At 45.7% G+C, this 17558-nt stretch overlaps 1 protein-coding gene across 2 annotated transcripts in view; it reads right to left on the bottom strand.

Moving 5' to 3' along the window:
- SLC25A12 (solute carrier family 25 member 12) overlaps nt 1-17558 on the bottom strand; it is a 198025-nt gene that overhangs the window by 132444 nt on the left and 48023 nt on the right. For both annotated transcript variants that reach the window (XM_030209775.1, XM_030209776.1), the window contains exon 3: nt 13083-13225. In XM_030209775.1, the coding sequence (XP_030065635.1) occupies nt 13083-13225 (143 nt within the window). The remainder of the gene's footprint in view (nt 1-13082; nt 13226-17558) is intronic.

Here is a 17558-nt window from a genome sequence, read left to right as displayed (position 1 = left end):
CCTTAGAAAAATAGCTATTTTGGGAGTTGGAGCAAAATGATAAACTAGAGGGAGATTTTGTTAATCAATAAAACTTAGAGTGGTGGATAATAATGTTTCTTCTTGTGAAGAGAAGGTGACCACGTGGATCAAAGCTAGTTCACCCTCTTCAGTCTCTTTATACATGATATTCTAAAAAACTAGGAGACATGGACATATATACGCTACATACACACACAAATGAAAATCTCTAAAATATTAGGATTACCTCTGTGGTTTAGCAGACAGATAAAAAGTAAAGATGAATTTAAAAAAACTAGACAAATGGTGGCGGGTTTGGTACATTAGGTTGAAATATTTATTCATTTTTCAGACACCTTAACTTCCAAAACCTTCAAAGCAGTTTATAATAATAAACCACATCACAATATGCAACTAACAAAACATAATACACATACAAGACATAATCAAACAACAAACCTCAACCAGAAAATATACTCAATTAGAACTTTCTCAGAAGGTTTAGGGAAATAAAAAAATAAAAAAAAAAGCTTTGCTTGCTTTCCAAAATGTCAAGAATCAAGCAATTCAATACTTTTTGTACAGTCAGTCTGCCTAAGCAGAGGAACACTGAAAACCCACGGTACACAAGTCAGGGGAGAAAGAGAGTGGGAAAATGACCAGGCTGACCTGAAACAAACGAGGAGACTTCTACTAGGAGCAGAAACAGCTCACTAATACTGCACCTTTTTCACTACAAAGGTCTTTCTCAAGACCATATGTTCTGATTGATTAACAACAAAGATTGTTAACCTTTGGTGATTTAACATATATTATATAAAAAGACTCCTGAAGCAGGCTCAATGCCGAAACACAGTGCTGTGTCAAGTCTTCACCAATAAACGTCTATTATTTTTAGAAGTCTCCTCGTTTGTTCCTGGTCAGCTTGGTCATTTTCACATTCAAGACTTTTCTGGCATGGAGTTCTACAGATTTGACACTCAGAAGACAAAACCATGCACATCTGGAACGCAGGAAAACAAGAGAATTGTCTGTCACAAAACATGAAAAGCTGGGAGTCATTATCTCAAGGAATCTAGTCAGTGCAATAAAGCAGCTGAGAAGACTAGTGGCATGCTTGGGTTTATAAAGAAGAAGGAAGTTGTATTACCTTTGTACAGACCTCTGATGAGACCCCTATCTTGAACTTAATGTCATGTGCTGCAAGTGAGGGTGCAGTGCAGCTCAGTGGGGAGGGCAAGACATCTTGACTGGTATGTCGAATACTGTCAGCAATCCTTAGGGATGATGTGTGGTTGTTAAAACCAAGACTCCATCATGTCTGGCTACTTATATGGTTGGCATGGTGGTGACTTGACAACCAATGTCTAAGCATGGGTGACTGGAGACCACACAGAGTGACGAGCCTGGCTCTGGCCACCTTGTTGAGCAGACTAGATGGACCATGCAGGTTTTCATCTGTCGTCATTTACTGTGTTACTGTGAATGCTGTGTTCAGTTCTGAAAATCATATCTATAACAGGATCTGCTAAGGAAGGCAGAAAAAAAGGCCACCAAACTGGTGTATGGCCTGCCCGATAAGCCTTACATTCATAGCACCAGAATTGAGTATTTTAAGAGCGACATTCTCAATTCTACACCAAACCCAAACACACAAATGTGGCCTAACCTGAAAGTGGTGCCAGCATGCCACAGCATGTTTTAGCCCCGTGCAACAGAGAACAAGAACAGAGAAAGGATACTTTTACTGGGTTAAAGTAGGTATTAAAGTAGCTATCCACTCTCCGCAGATAAATTGTCTGGTTTTTAACATATTTTTTTGCAGGCTTTGGGAAGACAGACAAAACGTCAAAAGAAGATTTCCTGAGCAGTGCTGGTACTATATAAAGCACAGCATGTACTAAAATGTAATTCATACCACTCCTAACTTCAGAAGCACCCTACAGATGTAATTTACAATGTGAAGCAAGGACCAGCCCTAACATTATAGAACAGACACGCTTGTCCAGGTACAGGCCCAGACAGCAGTTACTCCCTGGATAATCCTTAAAAGGTACACACGAACAGCTCGCCTAGCCTGCAAGGCAGAAAGGTATAACTTGTGTGCCTGTTTTATAAAAAGGGACCTTATGTGCCTATCTGCCTTTATAAAATAACCCTCTGGGAAGTATCTGCACACACTTGGGAAACAAATTGAAATATGATCACGTCACCCCTTTATTTGTTCATTATCACTGGTTGCCCATTAAATTTAGAATATCTTAAGATCTATGGGATATGTTTACTAAGGCGTTGGTGTTTTTAACGTGCCTTTAAAGTTAAGGCATGTTAAAAGCTAACACACCAATACATTCCTATAGGTGTATTAGCGTTTGACATGCGTCAACTATTAACACGCGTTAAAAATGCTAACGCACCTATAGCGCACCTTTGTAAACACAGCCCATTAAGCTTTTAATGAATTGAACTCTCATATTTAAATATTTTGATAATTCCATATATTCCAGGATGGGTACTCAGACTAATGCAAGATTTTAGAATGGTATTACCCTCAAGAACTAGAATAGAAAAGGAGACTGGGCAAGGGAAAGAGCATTCTCTTGCTTAGCACCCTTTTTGTGGAATACTATTCCAAAAGATTTATTTTATTATTATTTACTTATTTAGATTTTGCTCACACCTTTTTCAGTAGTAGCTCAAGGTGAGTTACATTCAGGTACACTGGATATTTCTCTGTCCCAGGAGGGCTCACAATCTAAGTTTATACCTGAGGCAATGGAGGGTTAAGTGACTTGCCCAAGATCACAAGGAACAGCAGCGGGATTTGAACTGGCCACCTCTGGATTGCAAGACTGGTGCTCTAACCACTAGGCCACTCCTCCATTCCACTTTAAGTGCAGAATTGAATTTCGTGAAGTTTAACATCATGCTTAAAAGTTTTTATTTTAATTAGGCGTTTAATTTTAGCAGATATAAGGATTTTAGAATCTATTAGGATTCTGTTTATGTGAAGACAATATTCTTGTGTGAATATCTTGGTTAGGAGTGCATTGTGACAATGCCGTTAGGTCTTTCATAGCAAATGAAATGGCGCTCTTTTCTTTTTAAGGGTCTTGTTTACTAAGCCGTGCTGTAGGTGCACAAACTTTTTAGCGCATGCTAAAAATTAGTGCAAAGTGTCACACATGTTCAGTTTCACTAAAATGAGTATGCACGCGACATGAGGGGAAGAGCAGGGCAGGCAATGTGGCAGAGAGTCGGAGACCAGTGCTAGACAAACGCTTTAGCTGCTGGGGGGTTGGGGTCCCCTATCAGCCAAACCAGGGGCCCTAGAGCCAATTTGGGGAGCCCAACCCCATGGTCCCCTGTAGCTATGCCACTGGTGGTCATAGATGTGTACAGCATTACAAAAGGAAGGTGTTATGTGAAAAAGGGTTTACATGCATGGATAAAGAGTGGTAAGCAAACCAGTCCATACTGGGGGGGTTTTCTTCATAGCATAGCCAAGGTTCATACACTTACCTTACTTCTCCTAAAGCCAAAGTGCTTAACAATGCTCTGATGAATTTTTGCCTCAAATAGTGAGCCCCCATTCAAAACCAAGTCAAAGAAAGATTCCCCTCCCCCCTTAAAAAGTCCATCAAGAGTTCATCATAATTCAACCTATTTTTCTACTTCAAGGTACTGCTTTCTAGCATCTCAAACCTAATCTCCTCTATACTTTCTTCTTGTACCCAACACTCCAAATATTTATATAATTGAAAAGTAGTGGAATATACAGTAAACTTTAAAATTAAGTTTAATCTCCTCCCTACCCTTTGCCTCTCATACTCACTTATTCTTCCAGCAAAATACGAGTCCAAAAAAGAAGCAGCCAATGGAAACAGCCAGTAGCTGTCAAAATAAGACTTATGTCAGGCATATGTTTGTTTACAAAGTACCAATATAATGATATCAATGTCTTCTAGTAACAGCTATTTTTTTTGTATACAATTTAGATATTTCCTTTTATGTATTATGCTTGCAGAATTCAATAAAAAAATTTTTTTTAATTTCTCTGGTAGTACTGCGTCTGAATTGTTCTATCATTCGGTTGACAGATAATTGCCCATGTTTCAACAACAGATGCCTATGTCAGGGGCAAATTCAAAGGTTATGAATTAATAAATTTTATTTTGATGGCTCTTGGCTGTTACCATTGACTGCTTCTACTCATCCCCACCTCACCCTCCAAGGCTGAAACTTCCTTCTCTGGCAAGAATACCTCACATTTAGAAAAAAAGATCAAAACCCTCCTATTTAAGCAACACATACTCTATCCGGCATCCTATCTACCCCATGAGCAACCTATTGTAATTCTCAGAGGAATGTTCTGAATTTAAAAACCCTAAGATGATTGTAAACCACTTAGAAGTGAACAGGTATTAGAGGGATACAAGTCCTAAATGTAATGTAATGTTTCCTCTTTCACCACCTCCAGTTCCCACCTCAAGATGCACATCTCAGGGAAGCATTTCTTTAGCCCCAAAAGAATGCTGTTTAATTAATTCATTCTAATTGACAATCCTCATCACTCTTTTCCTAATTGAAATCTACCATGAGTCTCATACTTTTTTCTACAACCATGCCCTATCCTAACATTTGTAATTCCACCCTTCCTCCTACCTAAGTGGAATACATTTTCCCTGTACAATTTGCACTATTTTACTTAACGCATTGCTATATTGACTTATCTAGGTTTGCTTTGTACTGCAAATATTACTGTCAAACCCGTGCGACTTCAATCTACGTATCACTATTAGTGTATGTATCTAAAAGGTAGATGAAACAATCTGGAGTCAAGTTATTGTATTTACTCATTAAATGCTTATCAATCGTTCTTGTTTAAAGTTCTAATTCCTATTCTTATAAGGGGAAGTCTCATATGTAGTCACAGGGTAATCTTTTACTTACTCCCTGGTGAGACCCTTTATGTGACTGTTTGTAATCATTGACGCAACCCCCTTCCTTCCTACACCTGCATGCAATCAATTTGCTTGTTGTTCCTGAATTATTTTTTCTTTGTTTCAATAGTACAGGTCTATCAAGTGCTCTGCTTAGGAATTTTTTCACTGTCCTTACAGATATATCCCAACTTATAACAATACTGGGTGATGGCAGGCTTGCAATTGTCACTTATCTGGACTCATCGTTGTAGAGTTTTAACACCCCGAATCTTGCTACCCTGACAGGTGCCTGTTTCATTGTTCTAGCTTTTTCAAGGGCACCCCCTTGCAAATATTGACAGCAAAATGCATATACATTATTAAAAGGCATGCCTAACATAAAGCACCAATGTATGTGCCAAGTTAATAGAATAGCTCCACTTATGCGTTTGATTGGAGCTATAAATTGGCAGTTCCACGCAGAGGTGCTAGGCGCGTAACATTGGCATGGATGTTGCTTAACATGTAATTGCAAATGGGTTGTACTCGTGGGTGGAGCATGGGTGTCACTGGTGTTCTGCCTAGCAGAGAACACATTTTTTAAAATTTATTGATTGATTGGGATTTATTAAACAACTTTATGAAGAGATTCACTCAAGGTGGTGTACAGTAGGCACAATTTAATATCAAACTTACAATTTTGTTAACAGCACAATAGTAAAATTAACAAATATATACACAAATAAAATGTGACTACCATGAAACAGGATCAAAAATATACACATGTAACAGCACTGAAGTTCAAATAAAGTGAATGATACATACCTGTAGCAGGTGTTCTCCGAGGACAGCAGGCTGATTGTTCTCACGACTGGGTGACGTCCGCGGCAGCCCCCACCAACCGGAAAAGGCTTCGCGGGACGGTCGGCACGCAGGGCACGCCCACTGCGCATGCGCGGCCGTCTTCCCGCCCGTGCGCGACCGCTCCCGCCAGTTGAATGACAAGCAATAAAATATGAAACACAACTCCAAAGGAGAGGAGGGAGGGTAGGTGAGAACAATCAGCCTGCTGTCCTCGGAGAACACCTGCTACAGGTATGTATCATTCACTTTCTCCGAGGACAAGCAGGCTGCTTGTTCTCACGACTGGGGTATCCCTAGCTTTCAGGCTCACTCAAAACAAGAACCCAGGTCAATTGAACCTCGCAACGGCGAGGATACAACAGAAATTGACCTACGAAGAACAACTAACTGAGAGTGCAGCCTGACCAGAATAAATTCGGGTCCTGGAGGGTGGAGTTGGATTTACACCCCAAACAGATTCTGCAGCACCGACTGCCCGAACCGACTGTCGCGTCGGGTATCCTGCTGGAGGCAGTAATGTGATGTGAATGTGTGGACAGATGACCACGTCGCAGCCTTGCAAATCTCTTCAATAGTGGCTGACTTCAAGTGGGCCACTGACGCTGCCATGGCTCTGACACTATGAGCCGTGACATGACCCTCAAGAGCCAGCCCAGCCTGGGCGTAAGTGAAGGAAATGCAATCTGCTAGCCAATTGGAGATGGTGCGTTTCCCGACAGCGACCCCTAGCCTGTTAGGGTCGAAAGAAACAAACAATTGGGCGGACTGTCTGTGGGGCTGTGTCCGCTCCAAGTAGAAGGCCAATGCTCTCTTGCAGTCCAATGTGTGCAACTGACGTTCAGCAGGGCGGGTATGCGGCCCGGGGAAGAATGTTGGCAAGACAATTGACTGGTTAAGATGGAACTCCGACACCACCTTCGGCAGGAACTTTGGGAGGGTGCGGAGCACTACTCTGTTGTGATGACATTTGGTATACGGAGCATGAGCTACCAGGGCTTGAAGCTCACTGACCCTACGAGCTGAAGTAACTGCTACCAAGAAAATGACCTTCCAGGTCAAGTACTTCAGATGGCAGGAATTCAGTGGCTCAAAAGGAGGTTTCATCAGCTGGGTGAGGACGACGTTGAGATCCCATGACACTGCAGGAGGCTTGATAGGGGGCTTTGACAAAAGCAAGCCTCTCATGAATCGAACGACTAAAGGCTCTCCAGAGATGGCTTTACCTTCCACACGATAATGGTAAGCACTAATCGCACTAAGGTGATTCCTTACTGAGTTGGTCTTGCGGCCAGACTCTGATAAGTGCAGAAGGTATTCAAGCAGGTTCTGTGCAGGGCAAGAACGAGGTTCTAGGGCCTTGCTCTCACACCAAACGTTAAACCTCCTCCACTTGAAAAAGTAACTCTTTTTAGTGGAATCCTTCCTAGAGGCCAGCAAGACCCGGGAGACACCCTCAGAAAGACCCAACGCAGCGAAGTCTACGCCCTCAACATCCAGGCCGTAAGAGCCAGGGATTGAAGGTTGGGGTGCAGCAATGCTCCGTCGTTCTGCGAAATGAGAGTCGGAAAACACTCCAATCTCCACGGTTCTTCTGAGGACAACTCCAGAAGAAGAGGGAACCAGATCTGACGGGGCCAAAAGGGCGCTATCAGAATCATGGTGCCGCGGTCTTGCTTGAGCTTCAGTAAGGTCTTCCCCACCAAAGGTATGGGAGGATAAGCATACAGGAGGCCGGTCCCCCAATGAAGGAGAAAGGCATCTGACGCTAGCCTGCCGTGTGTCTGAAGTCTGGAACAGAACAGAGGCAGCTTGTGGTTGGTCTGAGAGGCGAAAAGATCCACCGAGGGGGTGCCCCACTCTCGGAAGATCTTGCGTACCACTCTGGAATGGAGCGACCACTCGTGCGGTTGCATGACTCTGCTCAGTCTGTCGGCCAGACTGTTGTTTACGCCTGCCAGGTACGTGGCTTGGAGGAGCATGCCGAACCGGCACGCCCAACGCCACATCCCGACGGCTTCCTGACACAGGGGGCGAGATCCGGTGCCCCCCTGCTTGTTGACGTAATACATTGCAACCTGATTGTCTGTCCGAATTTGGATAATCTGGTAGGACAGCCGATCTCTGAAAGCCTTCAGTGCGTTCCAGATCGCTCGGAGCTCCAGGAGGTTGATCTGCAGATCCTTTTCCTGGAGGGACCACAGACCCTGGGTGTGAAGCCCATCGACATGAGCTCCCCACCCCAGGCGAGATGCATCCGTCGTCAGCACTTTCGTGGGCTGCGGAATTTGGAATGGACGTCCCAGGGTCAAATTGGTCCGAATGGTCCACCAGAGCAGTGAAGTGCGGCAACTGGTGGAGAGGCGGATGACATCTTCTAGATCCCCGGTGGCTTGAAACCACTGGGAAGCTAGGGTCCATTGAGCAGATCTCATGTGAAGACGAGCCATGGGAGTCACATGAACTGTGGAGGCCATATGACCCAGAAGTCTCAACATCTGCCGAGCTGTGACCTGCTGAGACGCTCTGGTCTGCGAAGCCAGGGCCAGGAGATTGGTGGCCCTCGCTTCGGGAAGGTAGGCCTGAGCCGTCTGGGCATTCAGCAGAGCTCCTATGAATTCCAGAGACTGTGTTGGCTGGAGATGGGACTTTGGGTAATTTATCACAACCCCAGCAGCTCCAGAAGTCGAGTAGTGCACTGCATAGACCGGAGGGCTCCCGCCTCCGAGGTGTTCTTGACCAGCCAATCGTCGAGATATGGGAACACGTGCACTCCCAGCTTGCGTAGGTAGGCCGCTACCACCACGAGGCACTTGGTAAACACTCGTGGAGCAGAGGCGAGCCCAAAGGGCAGCACACAATACTGAAAGTGCCGTGCGCCCAGGCGGAATCTGAGATACTGTCTGTGAGCTGGCAGTATCGGTATGTGAGTATATGCGTCCTTTAAATCCAGGGAACATAGCCAGTCGTTTTTCTGAATCATTGGCAGAAGGGTGCCCAAGGAAAGCATCCTGAACTTTTCTTTGACCAGGAATTTGTTCAGGCCTCTCAGGTCTAGGATGGGACGCATCCCCCCTGTTTTCTTTTCCACAAGGAAGTACCTGGAATAGAATCCCTGCCCTTCCTGCCCGGGTGGTACGGGCTCGACCGCATTGGCGTGGAGAAGGGCGGAGAGTTCCTCTGCAAGTACCTGCTTGTGATGGGAGCTGAAAGATTGAGCTCCCGGAGGACAATTTGGAGGCAGGGAGGCCAAATTCAGGGCGTATCCGCACCGCACTATTTGGAGAACCCACTGGTCGGAGGTTATGAGAGGCCACCTTTGGTGAAAAAAACTTAACCTCCCCCCGACCGGCAGATCGTCCGGTACGGACACTTTGAGGGCGGCTATGTTCCCGAGGATCCAGTCAAAAGCCCGTCCCCGGCTTTTGCTGTGGAGGCGCAGGGGGCTGCTTAGGCGCACGCTGTTGACGAGAACGAGCGCGCTGGGGCTGTCCCTGTGCCTGGCGAGGCCTTCGGGCCGGCTGGTTGTACCTACGCTTTGCAAAAGAATAGGGCGCAGCCTGCCTGGCCCGGGAAAAACGTCCACCTGCTGAGGTGGATGCTGAAGGCGCCCGGTGGGAGAGCTTGTCGAGGGTGGTTTCCCTAATATGCAGTTGGTCCACCAGCTGCTCGACCTTCTCACCAAAAATGTTATCCCCCCGGCAAGGGACGTCGGCCAGTCTCTGCTGGGTGCGGTTGTCCAGGTCAGAGGCACGCAGCCATGAGAGCCTGCGCATCACTATATCTTGGGCCGCAGCACGAGATGCCACGTCACAGGTGTCATAGATACCCCTGGACAGGAACTTTCTGCACGCCTTCAGCTGCCTGACCACCTCCTGATAAGGCCTGGACTGCTCCGGCGGGAGCTTATCGACCAGGTCCGCCAGTTGTTGCACATTAGTCCGCATGTGGATGCTCATATAGAGCAGGTATGACTGGATGCGGGTCACGAGCATGGAGGATTGGTAGGCCTTCCTCCCAAACGAGTCCAGAGTGCGAGACTCCCGCCCCGGGGGCGCCGAGGCGGTATCCCTCGAACTCCGTGCCCTCTTGAGAGCAGAATCCACGACCGCCGAGTCATGGGGCAGTTGGGGCCGCATTAACTCTGGGTCAGAGTGGATCCTGTACTGGGACTCTGCTTTCTTGGGAATGGTGGGGTTAGTTAACGGTCGCACCCAGTTCCGAAGCAGTGTCTCCTTGAGGACATTGTGCAGCGGCACCGTGGAGGACTCTCTAGGTGGTGATGGATAGTCGAGGACCTCGAGCATCTCGGCCCTCGGCTCTTCCACAGAGACCACGGGAAAGGGAATGCTAATAGACATATCCCGCACAAAGGAGGCAAAGGAGAGACTCTCAGGAGGTGAGAGCTTCCTCTCCGGTGAAGGCGTGGGGTCCGAGGGAAGGCCCGTAGACTCCTCTGAGGAGAAATATCTAGGGTCCTCCTCTTCCCCCCACGAGGCCTCATCCTCGGTATCGGACATAAGCTCATGTAGCTGAGTCCTGAACCGGGCCCGGCTCGACGTCGAGGCACCGAGGTCTCGGTGTCGTCGAGCGGTGGACTCCCACGTCGGCGGGGACGGAGCTCCCTCCATCGACGTCGACGGGGACTCCACCTGCGTGGCGGTCGAGACCGGCGCCGGGCTAGAGCTCGCCGGCGCCACAGACATTGGCGCCGAGGGCGCAAGCACCCCCGGCGCCGGCACAGCCTGGCGCATCAGCCCTTCCAGGATCCCCGGAAGGATGGCTCTGAGGCACTCGTCCAGGCCCGCTGCCGGGAAAGGCGGTGGGGCCAGTAGGGGTGTCGGTGCCAGAAGCTGATGGGGGCCAGGAGACAGCACCGAGGTGCCGGAACCCTGGCGCGTCGGTACCTCCACAACCGACGGGGACCTCTCCTCTCGGCGATGACGCTTCGGTGTCGCCTCCTCTCCGATGTCCGGATGCACCGAGGGCGACCGGTGACGACGCTTCTTGTCCTTTTTTCGATGCGCGTCACCGGCGCCGGGAGGTATGGAGGAGGAGGAGGACGATCCCCCTCGGTCTCGAGGAGCCGGGTCAGACAGGGTTCGGTCCCGTGGACCATGGGCTGAGGGAGTGACCGGGGCCGACTGCCCACGCGGCCGCTCACCTCCACCCTCGCCGGCGGACCGGCGGGCCGACGGGACCTGTTCTCCTGGGGTCGATGCCATCGGTGCCGATGTCTCGGGCATCGATACCGGTACCGAAGGGCCGGGCGTCGATACCGATGCCGTCGAGGTCGACGTCGAGGGGCCGGCGCAAGTTCCAAAAAGACGGTCCCGCAGAACTTGCCTCGCAACTTGAGTCCGTTTCCGGAGACCGAGACACAGGGAACACGACTTGATATTGTGCTCCGGCCCGAGGCACTGGAGGCACCAAGCGTGGGTGTCGGTCTGCGAGATCGGCCGGCCGCAGCGACCACACTTTTTAAATCCACTCGGGACCTTCGAGGACATCGACGGAAAATCGCGTCGGCGAAGTCAAAGTCGTCAATGGTGGCGAAAATCACACCTCGAAAAAAGAAACCGACCGTGCGGCCACTAGGCCGCAACGCGGCGTCCCCGCTGGAAACGAGGGAAAAAGGGAGCGCGTGCTCCACACGCTCAGGTTTTTTTTTTTTTTTTAAAGAAAAAGGAAACCGGCGGTAACAAAACTAAATAGAAAAAACAACGATCCGCGTAAACACGATCGACTTTCCGGCGGCTGAAAGCAGAGAGAGCGGCAAAGCACGACTCTCTCCAGACGCGGAAAAAAAAGGAACTGGCGGGAGCGGTCGCGCACGGGCGGGAAGACGGCCGCGCATGCGCGGTGGGCGTGCCCTGCGTGCCGACCGTCCCGCGAAGCCTTTTCCGGTTGGTGGGGGCTGCCGCGGACGTCACCCAGTCGTGAGAACAAGCAGCCTGCTTGTCCTCGGAGAAAAAAGAGATACGATATAAGCATAATAGTGATGGAAGCCAATAAGCACACAAATAGAACATTCAAATAACATTGCTATGATACCAGTAGCTATGAGTGGGCCTGGATGGGCATAGATCCACCCATTCTTAGCTCAAGCCCACTCAGTGGCAACACACCAACATCTCTCCTTCTCCATGGCATCCCAGCATCTGCCTGCCCGACGCTGAACCCCGTCCCTCCCTGGTGTACCTTACAAGCGTCCCCAGCACCTGCAGTGATTCATTATTGCTGCCTGTGCCAGCCCTGCAGGCTTCCATTGGCTGAGTCCCGCCCTCGCTTTCATCGCTTCTTGTCTGGCGGGACCCGGACGAACTGATGGAAGCCTGTGGAGCTGACGCAGGCAGTAATAATTGAATCATTGAATGCACCAGGGATGACTGTAAGGTACACCAGGAAGGGACTGGGTTGAGCAACGGGCAGGCAGATGCCGGGACACTGCGGAGGAGGAGAGATGTTGATGTGGGGTAGGTGAAAAAAAATCAATATATTTTTTTTATATATCCAGATTTTGGGGGGGGGGGGGGGGGGGGGGTGACAACTTTGGAGTGCCGTGCAAGGGCCCATCTAGTTAACTCTGGGCCCAACCAAAATACTGGGTCTAGCTATGCCACTGTATGATACTAATGGTTTTCTACAATACAGCTTACCATATAGCTGAGGGACCAAAGGCAGATATATAGATGGGGACAAGATGCATGGTACAGAGTCAGTTGGGATAAATAGAATACTATTAATTGCATGCATTGCAAGGTGCACAGAGACGCCAACTTACACCAGCCATTGATCGGGTGTGAGCAGGTGTGCCTAAATTTCAGCATGCGAATTTGGATTTGTGCTAGCATTCTATAATTGGTTAGGCACGCCCTAGTGCCGTTACAGAATTGGTGACAAGTGCATCCTTTTGTAGCATCTTAATTTAGGTGCTACTTTACAGAATTGCCATTAGAAAACTTTTGCATTTTTCTATTTCAAAATCTTAAATATATTGTTTCATTGAGAATTGTACTGAACCACTGCAAGTTTAACAATAGGCATAAATACACTAGGGTTTAAGCTTTCTTCAGAGCATGTAGTCCCATATATACAGTATAGGCTGAAGACTCATATATGTTACCAAAAAGAAAGCCTCATTAAATAAGTTTTCTAAAAATATGTTAATTCAAATTTTGCACATTGTTACAATGAAGACTTGAAAATATACTTTGAGACAATGATATCAAAATAAACTCAACATAAGGTTCAGTAGAGAGTACCGTAGACCAATTACATTGTAAAATTCCTTACCCATCTTTCGTCTGATCTGCAACTCCTGCTAGCAGCTGTACAGTCTTGGGGTTGTGATGAGGTTCACTGTACAGTCCCAAGTATTTCTGCACAAAGTCTGATGGGGTCATGTAATGCTCTCCATCCTGCTCAATACTGGCATACTAGTAATGAACAAAAAATACATGAAAATACATTTAATTTAAAATACAAAGGTGCTTATTTTCAAAACATTTAAAACTTACAAAGTTACACGGAGTGGCATAATCGAAAGGGACGTTCTCATTTCGATTTGGACGTACTCGCAGAACGTCCTGATCCAGGGGCAGGGAAACCCGTATTTTCAAAACAAGATGGACGTCCATCTTTTGTTTCGATAATACGGTCAGGGACGTCCAAATCCTTAAATTTGGTCGTCCCTAGATTTGGAAGTTTCTGATTTTCGGCGATAATTGAAACCAAGGACATCCATCTCAGAAACGACCAAATGCAAGCCATTTGGTTGTGGAAGGAGCCAGCATTTGTAGTGCATTGGTCCCCCTGATATGCCAGGACACCAACCGGGCACCCTAGGGAGCATTGTAGTGGACTTCATAAATTGCTCCCAGGTACATATCTCCCTTACAATGTGTGCTAAGCCCCCCAAAGCCCACTATCCACAACTGTACACCACTACCATAGCCCTTACGGGTGAAGGGGGCACCTAGATGTGGGTACAGTGGGTTTCTGGTGGGCTTTGGAGGGCTCACTGTTTCCTCCACAAACGTAACAGGTAGGGAGGATGGGCCTGGGTCCACCTGCCTGAAGTGCACTGCACCCACTAAAACTGCTCCAGGGATCTGCATACTGCTGTGATGGACCTGAGTATAACATCTGAGGATGGCATAGAGGCTGGCAATCAATATTTTGAAAGATGTTTTCTGAGGGTGGGAGGGGGTTAGTGACCACTGGGGGAGTAAGGGGAGGTCATCCCCTATTCTCTCCAGTGGTCATCTGGTCAGTTCGAGCACCTTTTTGTGCCTTCATCGTAAGAAAAACACGACCAGGTAAAGTCTCCAAGTGTTCATCAGGGATGTCCTTGTTTCTTTTGATTATGGGTCAAGGACATCCTAGTATTAGGCACGGCCAAGTCCTGCCTTCACTACGCCTCCGACACACCTCCTTGAACTTTGGCCGTCCCTGCGATGGAAAGCAGTTAGGGACGTCCAAAATTGGCTTTCGATTATACCGATTTGGACGACCCTATGAGGACGTCCATCTTCCGATTTATGTCGAAAGATGGGCGTCCTTCTCTTTCGAAAATGAGCCCAATAGTAACCTATGCAACTTTATGTGCTTTTGAAATGCTCCTAAGAGAATCAAATTTTAATACAACCAATGCAGATGAAACAGACATCTAAGTTTATGTTATAGATAAGGATTTAAATAGCCAAAACTTATACGTAAGTAAAAGAACAAAAAAAAAAAAAACTGGTTGATGTGATTTGAGTGACTCAGTTTACAGATTATGCCATTGTCTTTTAAACAGCTGAACAGCTTCTAGGTCATTCATTTCTGCAATGACCTGATGGGTGCAAACTCTTCAAATCTCAAATGTACCTTGTTAGTCCACCTACAAATTATTTGCTGACTTTTATTTCTATGTATCTAAGTGAACTAACATAACAATTACATCACTTGGCTCATTCAACAAAATCATTTTTAATTACTTTCAAGGAAGTAAACAATTAAAAAGTGCTGCCCTCAAATAATCCAAAATCTAAAACTGAACATACAAAAGTACATTAGTGTAACAGACTTGGACTCTGTAAGCCAAAAAAAAAAGGTATATATACACAGACATTGGCAAATTTGCAATGTGACGCCACAATTTAGGTGTCCACTTTACACAGGCTGTGACACTATTGTATAACAACATTTATGCACATAACTGTTGTTATAGATCACTAATATTAAGTCAATATCAACACACCTACTTACAACAGATCTATGGCTGGCACAACTAAATGCAGCATTTACACACATAATGTACAGTATTCTATAAGTTACATGCATAAATGTTAGACATACCCAAGCTCTGCCAATGAACAACTAAGGGGTCCTTTTACTAAGGTGTGTTAACAGATTTAGTGCTTGCTAAATGCCTGTCATGGCCCTGGCTGTGCCGCAAGGCCCAGGCAGCACACTGACCTCAGGACCCTGGGGTGGGGAGTTTGCAGCATCCCTCGGCAAGGTGGGATGCTGGTGGTGCCACTCTGGGACACTTCATGGGTGCGTGGGCTGCGTTGGCTCGGCCCTGCTAGGGGGCGTGGTCTCCTACATGCACAGGCGGCACCTTTGTAGTCCTGTGAAGGGAGCTGGCCTGCGGCACTGCTCGCTGATGTCAGGCCCTCCCGGCCAATTTCAGGGCAACGGGGCCTGCCACTGACTGCCTTCGCAATGGGCCGCTTTTCCTAGTTGCTGCCTTGCCCGGATCCTACTTGCCTATCTCCAATTCTAGCCCTGCCTGGCTCCAGCTCCAGACATGCCTTTCTCCAGCTCCAGCCAAGTCCACCTTGCCTTGTTCCAGCCTACTTCACCAGATGGCTTCAGTTTCTGCCTTGTGACTAGCCAGGAGACATGACATGCTTACTCCTTGCAAGTTCCTGGAGTTATTACTGGCAATAAAAAATATTTTAAATCACACTCAGGGGATAGGAAAAGTAGATCATTAGATAATTTATGTTTCTTTATTAAAACAAATTGAACATTTTGACAAATATACTCCACTTCACTGCTTATAAACTAACGCCAAATTAGTGTGTAATAAAACTGCACTGATTAGGGACTGATTGTACATTACCATGTTTGGTTAACTTTTATAGTTAAAACTTGGATTTCAGACCTAAATGCCTCTCTTATTTTGATTACCTACCCCTAAGTCATAAAATTATCAACTGCCCTAGGCCTAGTAGGCAAGGGGGTTGTATAGCTATGATTTATAAAGATTTTTTTTTTTCTTTCAAATTAGTAGACAGTTTATTAATTCAAGGTTTGGAGATAATAGTATGCAAATTTATGTACTCAGTTTGTTCTACTTCCTGGAGGTGCTGCTACTTTATAAACCTCCAAGGAATTGGACTTTAATTCAACATAAATTGCTTGAGATTCTCACACTATTCAATTTTTTTATGATTATTAATTATTGGCAACCTAAATCTGCATTTAGATGACCCTGATAACTTATTCAATTGCCAATTTGTTCAATTTTTAAATTCTTTACATTTTAATTTAGGCCCTTTTGTTCCTACACATAAAAAGAGACAGTTGATGTCATAGCATAGTCTTTTCAATCATCCAATAAAGCATTAGTGGATCATCTGAAATGGGAACCAGTAATATGGTCCGATCATTGTTTCTTCTGGACTTTTATTTGAGAATTCCAGTGCCAAGAAAACATTTGAATCAATCTGTCAACAAAGTACATGAGATGAAAAAAAAAATAGATATGTTCCAATTTTGGCAGAGTCAGAATTAAACTCGATTCAATGATTATTAGTTCTGTATATACAAAGCTGGAATACTTCAATTTCTAAACACTTGAAGAATTAACACTCTTGACTTAAATTTTTTTTTTTTAAATAGGATCTAGAGAAGGTTCTTCCCCAAGGTACTCTACAGACTTAGGTGCACTTAAAAGGGAATGTAGAAAATTAGAAAGGACTCGGAACAGCATAAAGATTCACAATCATTTCTAAATTGGAGAAAAAAAAACAGATTAAAAAGTATAAATTAGCTATAAATGAGGTAAGGAAGAACAACAGTTAAGCCAGTCTGATAATTCCTCTAGATCACTGTTCAAAATATTTACAACTTTAACTTGTTCAGATAATGTTCTATTTCAGATGCTTTAGATCTAGCAAACTTTTTTCAATCTAAAATTAACAAGATTAGACAATCTTTTACATTAAATATTTCAAATTATTCACCCACTGAACTGTCAATAGATCAAACTGATGAATCTGAGATATGTTTACCCCAGTGACATCTAACTGGTTATCCCTAGTTAAAAAAACAAACAGCTTTACAGTAAATCTTGCTCTTTTAGATATATGTCCATTATTTTTATTAAAGAATATTCTGTCAGATATTCTACTCTGGTTAAAAATGTTGTTAATGAATCATTACAAAAAAGGTTATTATACTGATGGTACAACTAACATTGCGTTGACTCCTATTCCCAACTCATTTGGAGCTGATCTTACCACTGCAGAAAATTATAGACCAGTTGCTGCATACCTTGGCTTTTAGAACTTCTTGAATTCACTTTTAAACAACTCTCAGATTTTCTTTTTCCTTATGATCATATTCAGCATGGTTTTAAACCCATATATAGCACCAAATCTCTGCATATATTGACATCAGAAATTAGAAAATATCTAAGTTGTAATCAACAGACTATTCTTCTGCAATTTGATATCTCTGAAGCTTTTGATGCTATAAATCACTCCCCACCAC

This window comes from Microcaecilia unicolor, chromosome 7 (genome assembly GCF_901765095.1).
Source record: "Microcaecilia unicolor chromosome 7, aMicUni1.1, whole genome shotgun sequence".
Classification (NCBI taxonomy): Eukaryota; Metazoa; Chordata; class Amphibia; order Gymnophiona; family Siphonopidae; genus Microcaecilia; species Microcaecilia unicolor.
The sequence above is the reverse complement of the archived record's forward strand: the minus strand, read 5'-3'. Positions and strand labels throughout refer to the sequence as shown.